General features: G+C 36.2%; 1 protein-coding gene across 3 annotated transcripts; it reads left to right on the top strand.

Moving 5' to 3' along the window:
• Positions 1-2,695: 2,695 nt before the first annotated feature.
• On the top strand, positions 2,696-6,333 carry LOC103415904 (transcription factor bHLH122-like). Of its 3 annotated transcripts, none has more exons than XM_008354188.4 (7): positions 2,696-3,489; positions 3,875-4,545; positions 4,931-5,265; positions 5,345-5,518; positions 5,648-5,713; positions 5,806-5,874; positions 5,994-6,333. In XM_008354188.4, the coding sequence occupies exons 2-7, from the start codon at positions 3,999-4,001 to the stop codon at positions 6,042-6,044; spliced, it is 1,242 nt and encodes a 413-aa protein (XP_008352410.3). In that variant the 5' UTR covers positions 2,696-3,489; positions 3,875-3,998; the 3' UTR covers positions 6,045-6,333. The 3 variants fall into 3 exon arrangements, with proteins under 3 accessions (XP_008352410.3, XP_008352417.3, XP_017182446.3); XM_008354195.4 differs by having other exon boundaries at positions 3,226-3,489; positions 4,937-5,265; XM_017326957.3 differs by lacking the exon at positions 2,696-3,489 and having other exon boundaries at positions 3,514-4,545.
• The last annotated feature ends 1,812 nt before the right edge of the window (positions 6,334-8,145 follow it).

Raw genomic sequence — 8,145 nt, 5'->3', positions numbered from 1 at the left:
CTTTATGTCGCTTAAAAGCGACACTAGTATTTAAAAATTATTAAAATAATGTTTACGTCGGTTTAAAAGCGACACTAGTATTTAAAAATTATTAAAATATATGTTTACGTCGGTTTAAAAGCGACATAAACATTTAATAACGCTTATAAGCGACAGTAAATCCGACGTCATGTTCAGTTAGTGTCGCAACTGCCTAATCCGCCACTATATTAGATTAAAACGACACCACCCTCCGACACTATAGCCCCCTTTTGTAGTAGTGATTAACACGTCATATAATTTACAAATCTGGTCTAAAAAATTATCCTCCCTAACATTACCCGATTTAACGCCATAATTTTGTTTGTTAGTACGAGGGTTGCCCCTACTTATTAAAAGGGAACTTTAACGAAAAGCACCCGGTACTGTTCACTTTATCGAAAAACCACATTTTTACACTAAAAAGTCAATCCTGGTACTATTCACTTTACCCTTTATTTTGTCCTTATCATTAAAACTCAAAGTTTTCAAGCCATTTCCATTAGTTTTCCTTTATTAAAATCCATGTGCCAATATGTGCATCTCTCTATGTGTATAAGACTCCTCGAGGCAACATTGGTCCCCCACTAAATAGCAAAAAGATCCTTTCTTTAAGCACCAAAAACTAATTAAGAAAGTAATCCCTTGTTTTGAAAACATTAACCTTGAACTCCCACAATCTGTATTCTGCAGCACGTCATGAATTATTAAGGAAAAAAAATAATCTAGGAATTATTAAGCAAAAAAATAATGTCCTCCAGATTTGTGCATCTAACAGAAGATCATTATTTATTCAGTCTCTCCAAAAGTGATGGAGGATGTTAATTAATTTTTGGGTTTCTGTGGAACTGGAGGAGGTAACTTGCCTCTGATTAACATCCCGGATTTTATAACCGACGAGATGGATATTTTGTATTAAACTCTGGTTGTTTGATTTAACTTTGATTTTGATTTTGTTACTTTGTGTATGGTATGATAAACAGATTTGAAGTACTTAGATCTAACGGAAGACATGACACAAAACCGAGCGCAATGACGTTTTAGGATTCATACAGCAGACCACACTTAGTGGGATAAAGCTTTGTTGTTATTGTTGTGTATGGTATGATGAATAGCCATATTCAAAATATAAACTCCTTGCTCGTTTGAGATTGTTTTTAAACTGGATGAAGTGTTTTTTATGAAAATGTTTTTGAGATCAATTTTTAGTAAAAATGCAAGTGAATCCTGAAAAAACATTTGAAGTGTTTTCTACGAAAAATACATAACTAGTACTTCTTATAGAAAACACTTCATATGCTTTTAAAGTCCAAAAATATTTTCCCCGAAAACACTTTTAAACATTTTAAAAACGTTTGCACACGAATCCTATATATTCTTTCATACTAATGTACTTATCCAAATGGTCAAAATCAAAATCTAATCTAACAACAGTTTTAACAAAGAAATAAGCCATTCGTTTTGCTTCATATGAAATGTTAAGACCCACATGTTGACCACCATGAGGGTAGAAGCAAATCCACATATATGATATATTACTATACATATCCACCACAAAATATTGTGGCTAATATGATCTAAGAAAACTTAAAAAAGAGAATGGCAATTATAAATTGAGAGAAACTATGATTCTTCTACAGTACGACCACCGGTGTGATAAGAAAGCTAGGCTCAACAGTACACAGTGACGATAAAGTTTCCTTGGCTCCACCATGTCTGCCTCAACCTCTTTGAGGCATTTTGCTCGAGCATCTTGCCCACACGAAAATCATGTTAATGAGAAGACCAAATGAATATTGCTACAATTTCCCTTGTAGCAGTAATGGGATTGGAATCAATTGCATACACTGGCAACGCGAACTATTGAAACCAGAAAACCTAATTGATTCCAGATCAATCCCAAAACAAGAGCAAAACTGGGAAGAAATGCATCAAAACCTGCACCAAATGATTTCAGATCAATCCCAAAACTTGAAATACACTTACTACGTAAGGAGAAGCATAGTGGTCAATTTTTATTGAGAATAGCAACGGGAAGTATGAAACCTAAAGCAAACTTGGTCTGCTTCCTATGTAAAAAATGAGCGAAATAAAAACAACGTACTTTTACAAATAGATTATGTACCAGTTTTTTTATTTCTCTCACACTTCTCTTCTCTTGCCAAACTTTTAATACATGTAGTATACTTTTGCTCACACACATCTGTATACCAAACAAATTACAGAGTCTGTATGTCAATGAAACTAATGGTTGCCCAAAGTCCAAATTAAGTTTCCTTGTACCCGAAAATAAAAACCCCAAGACCCAAGTTCCCTTCCCTGTGTGTACAACTAAGTTGTCTCTGTCTAAAACAGCACCCACAATACTAGTGGTTGTGGTCCAAACGTTCACAATGGGCAGCATATAGTCCATGACCTGGTGGTCACCCTCCGCACCAGAAAACCTAGCTTTTCTGCTAAAAATGGGATTAGAGTATGTTCTTTACAAACCCCAGCCCAGCCCCAGTCCTGTGTTTTGCTAACGTATACAAGATCCAGCCATTTTTTACTCTTGCTTTGATAATTATGGTTCTGCCCCTCCATTCATTCTGCAGCCATTTCTCTCTTAGAATTCATTGGTTCTTCTGTAATAATGGCTAGTCTTCGACGGCAATATGGTCCTTTACAAAATATAAATTGGTTTGGTATTGTTGTGTTTTGAAAAAAAACGGATCTATTGTGATGTGAGAATAAGGGCTGATTTGGTATTGTTGTACTTTGAAAAAAAGTTGTTGTGAGAATAAGCGGCTGTGAAATAAATCAGTAGAGTGTTTGGTAAACTTTTTTGTAAAAGTGTTTTTGGAAAAAAAAACAGTCTGATAGTATATCTTTTCATTAAAGGAGCACTATAGCTCCGTGTGCTTTGAAAAAAAACCAGTTTTTCAAAGCTACAAATAGCTGCTTCAGCTTTTTCCTTTGATTTCAGCTTATTCTCACAGTAACTTCCAAAATAAGCCATTTTTTTTTAGTTTACCAAACACCTAAAACCTTCACAACTTTTTTTCATGGATGCTTTTTTTTTAAGCACCTCACTCCCAAACCACCCATAAGTTGTGTTTAAGTGTTTATAAAACACATTTTTAAGCTCAAGTTTTTCTAATACCCATTTTTTATAAAGGCATATCAGTACCAAACCAGTACTTACTAAATTTGAGAGGCTAGAATTTCTGTCCTCAGTTACTCCTGTGGGGCTGAACTAAATAGAAGAGGAAAGAAAATGGTTTTTTTTTAAATTATTATTTATTATTATTTGTTGTGGGTTTCACTTTTATCTCTCCACAGTCACTTGTCACTGGCATCAACGAGAACTCCACCACCGCTGTCACTAGTACTCCATGCCCAGAACCAGCATCAGCAACTGTAGAGAAAGAAGTCTAGAGAGAGAGATAGAGATTTTTCAAAGTTCTTGAGAGAGAGAGTGTGTGTATAAAGGTTTGCTTTTTATATTGTTATGCTTATATTCTTGGTTTTGTCTTTGTCATCTGATATTGTGCTTGATTTCAGTGGGTTGTTTGGATTTCTTATGTTATCTTCGTTAATTGGGTGATTGAGATTTCAGGAATAGGAAAGTTGTTGGTGGATTTTGGGAAGTTTTTGGGATTTGTAAGAAATTTTGAGTGAATAGTGAAAAAATGGTACTATTTAGGGTCTGCTGTCCTCAGTTTTTCTTTGTTTCAGAAGCTACTTTTATAGCAGAATCAATACATCTTTTAACTCGAGTAAAAATTACATGGATTTGGCTTTTGGGTAGCTTTAAATTCTTGGGTTGAATCTAAAAGTTGGGTTCTGTTATTTTGTTTTCTGAGTATTTTTGCAGGGGATAAAGCCAGAGCTTTTACTTGTGATTTGATCTGATTATGGTCAGAAAATAGAAAAGGAGGAGTTTATTGCTTTGTTGAAGTTTGGATTTTTGGATGAGAATTTGAAGAATTAAAGAAGCAATGGAATCAGATCTTCACCAGCATCATGACAAACCCCAGCAGCATATTAACTCTAGCTTGACGCGCTACCGGTCAGCTCCCAGCTCATATTTCACAAACATTTTGGACTCAGAGTTTTGTGAGCCCTTGTTCAATCGGCCTTCTAGCCCTGAAACCGAGAGGATTTTCTCCCGGTTTCTGGCTAGTGAAGGTGGTGGTAATGGAGGAGGAGGTGGTGGTGGAGGAACAGAAGAAATTGTATCACAACACAAAGTTGAAACACAGATTAATAATCAGCAACCACAATTTATGGTGCCTAAGGTTGATGATGAAGTGGGGGTGATTCAGCAGCAGCAGAGCAATTTGAACAACTATTCATCTGTTGCTCAAGGATTTTACCAGCCGTCGTCGAAACCGCCTTTGCCTAATCAGAACTTGAATGAAGGAGCTTATTCAATGGGGGGAAGTCACTTGCCTTCTATGAAAACCAGTGGTGATCTCGCAAATTCCAATCTAATTCGGCATAGTAGCTCGCCTGCTGGATTGTTCTCCAATATGAACATTGATGGTATGTTCTTTTTTTTCAGCATTGATGAATTCCAAAAGGTATAAGTGCTAAATCAAGTAAATTTTGATTATTGTGAGGCAGATTTTTGCTTCTTTCAGTTTTTGGATGCTTAATTTTCTCACCATATGCAGAATTATATTTGCTTTCTGTTATTTGAATTGATTGATTTTGTATAGCAAAGTAATGAACTTTGTATATCATTCTGATAAATCAGTTGGAAATAAAGTGACCTAGTGATAACTGTCGCTTACGAAATCTAATCTACCAAACATTTTATGAAAGATTCAATTGTTCTGGTTCTTCCGTTTGTTTGATTCTAGTCTTAGTTTAGATTCAAAAGAAAAAAGATGGTATCGATTTGAGAATGATACTTAGCATTTGGCAGTGGCAGGCTATGGTACATTGAGAGGAATGGGAAACTTCGGAGCAAGTAATAGCACTAATGAAGAAGCATCTTTTTCTTCTGCGAGCAGGTTGAACAATTTCTCTTCAGGGCCACCATCTACATCGGGGCTAATGAGTCCGATTTCTGAAATTGGGAACAAAAGAATGCGATCGAATAGTCAAGATGCTCGGGGTTTTGGGGATGGCCGTGGTAACAATTATGTGACTGGTTTCCCAATGGAGTCATGGGATGACTCTGCGATTTTGGGTGATGATACAGGCTTTAGGGATGACGATGTGAAAGCATACACTGGTTTAAGTCCATCTGAAACTCAGGTACCAAATTTGTGTTAAAAAGTAATGTGCTTGGTTGTGTATTATCTGGTGTCTGATAGTTTTCATTACTGTCATGCAGGATGTGGAGGCCGGAAATCATCCTCCTACACTTCTAGCTCATCACTTGAGCTTGCCAAAAACATCCGCGGAGATGGCTGCCATTGAAAAGTTTTTACAGTTCCAAGATTCTGTTCCTTGTAAGATTCGAGCAAAGCGGGGCTGCGCCACACACCCAAGAAGCATTGCTGAGAGGGTACTGTTTTAGTGTCTCAATATCACACATTGTACACCCTTCTTATTGCTTTAAACACTGTTAAACGAAAAGCTCCATTTGTACATGTTAAATTAAAATGCTCAAAATGTTTATTTTTGTTCCGGTCAGGTGAGAAGAACCCGAATTAGCGAACGAATGAGGAAACTGCAAGAGCTTGTACCAAACATGGACAAGGTAAAATCTTCACTTGTTTTTTCGATCTATGAACCAGTAAGCGATTACACTAGACTCAAAACATCTAAGATTCTAAGGTCTTTCCTTTGCAGCAAGCACACACTTCCGACATGTTGGATTTGGCTGTTGAGTACATTAAAGACCTTCAAACTCAAGTCCAGGTATTTTTCGGAATCCAATCATGAAAATTTACAAATTGTGGAGCTCAAACACTTGTGACTTGCATTTGCAATGTATTCACTCATCGGTTATCCTTCTTTTTCTCTTAATTTATTTTCAGACGCTCTCCGAAAATCGTGCCAAGTGTACTTGCTCAAACAAGCAGCAGTAGCAACACAAAAGTGTGGGAGGGGACTTTGCTTTTGTTGATGTACAGAACCATTAGAAGTTGGAAAAGAAGATAGAAAGCAGCTGTAGTGTGCTGGGGTTGTCTTTTATACTGAAAAAAAATTGACAATTAGGTTATTTATTAAGTGGGTGGGGAGGAAAAGAAGCAAAAGGGGGTGCCAAAAGTTGATGTGTAGGATTCAAAACCCACTGATGACATTAATAGAATGCAAGCTGTATAGTAGTATTTTGTTAAGATGTGACAATACATGTTTACAGTTGTCGAGCTCGAATTTAGATCCTCTCTGAATCTCGTAGACCGGAGCGGACTGAATAATCTGAACCGTCTAATAGAGGGAGAGAGAGATCTTGACCTTTAGTTTGTGTGAGGTAGGTTAACGAGATATACTAATGAGGGCCGTGGATGAAATGAGTGGTCTAGATTTTTCTTTTTGTCGGTTCCTGACTAAGATCTAGAGAGGATCTCAATTCGTGGAGCTCAAGCAATTTATCAAATTTGCAGTCCCTTACGAACTTATGTGAAAAAGACACGCTATTTATACGAAGTTGTGTGAGGAAGCAACACAAAAAATGAAAACACATGGCGACATCTAGAGGCAAACATGCTTTTTCTAGCATAATTGGGGGAGGAATGAGTGAAGCAAATTAAAGATTCCATGATTACTAAATGAGCATTTTCTCTTTGCTTTTATTTTTAGGCATCAAACTGCATCCACTCAAGATGGTAATTGTTCTTGTTGCCCAATTTGGATTCAATAGTGTAGGTTCAAATGATTTCATTTAAAAAATATTTTTTGATGTTATAAACCGAACGCATTAGCGTTCTAAATTTCATACAGCCGACTTCACCTAGTAGAATAAGATTTTGTTGTTGTATGAAATATTGAATGGTTGAGGTACCTCTAGGATGCCGACAAGTATTATGGACTGTAGGGGACCAGTTGAACCTCAAAGAATTGCAGATTTTAGGTACGAGTAACATGGTTGGCACCCTAATTTTATTGGCATTTGTCTTGTTCTATGCAACAAGGGGACCACTCCTAGTTCTGGTTTCGTTATGTAAATTTGTTTTGGTGCGTGTGTGGTTGGTGAACTAGACATGTCATAGCGTGTAGCGTTCTAATGAGATGTTCATATAATGTGAGATCTTGTTAAATTCAAATTTAACACGTTAACTTGTCATCATCAAATTTATAAATCTTGTTGGTTGTGCTGTGTTTCACATGTTTACTCGTTTTCTCCATTCCTTTTGGGGTTAGAAAACTCCAACATAAAAAATATTATCAAATATATGTTTAAAAAAAATATATTATCGAATAATATCAAGTATTACATAACTAAAATAACCTTAAACCTAAAACTACCGTAAAAGCTTAGCCAAGTACATTATACACATAACAAATGTCGGACCTTTCACCGACAAACATGTAACATAAGAATCCAATTAAGTTATAGACTAAACAATAAATAAAACAAATTTCACAAAGATAAAGAGTGGTTATCGTGTTTTGTAAATGAATATTGACTCGAGCCCTTAATTAATGTGTTATATCCCTATCAGCTCATCATAAATCAGACCCAATAAAATTCAACACATAGACTTATTTTATTGTTCGTGCTCGTAACGTGTTATTGTGTCCTAATCATAAGAAGGCTAGCAAAAACATGAGTTGGGTCTTCTTTTTTTTTTTTTTTTTTTCTAACTTAGTCTTCCTTTTCAACTTTGCTTTCATAACCAAGAGGTTGGATGCCTTGGTGAAGAATGATTGTTGGAAGAACGAATGGCTATCGTAAGCTGCATCAAATGGACGAGTCACTGTCTTCTGCATGTAAGTGGTTGCCATGTCATAGCTTATGTCATGTCCCTCCCAAAAATTGCATTGCCTTCCCCATCAAAGAAAGATTGCTTTCTACTTGTTTTTATTCCTTGTGGAAGCACAATGCCACTATATACATATAGATACATATTTCTCTTGGCAAAATTTGGTCATGAATCGAGATCCTCTCTGAATCTCAAAATTTAGAGCTAGTAAATTCAGAGATTCTGGCCGTTCAAGAGAGAAAGAGAGAGAGAAAGATTCAAA

Source organism: Malus domestica, chromosome 03, assembly GCF_042453785.1.
Source record: "Malus domestica chromosome 03, GDT2T_hap1".
Taxonomy (NCBI): Eukaryota; Viridiplantae; Streptophyta; class Magnoliopsida; order Rosales; family Rosaceae; genus Malus; species Malus domestica.
This window is presented reverse-complemented; position numbering and strand designations above follow the sequence as displayed.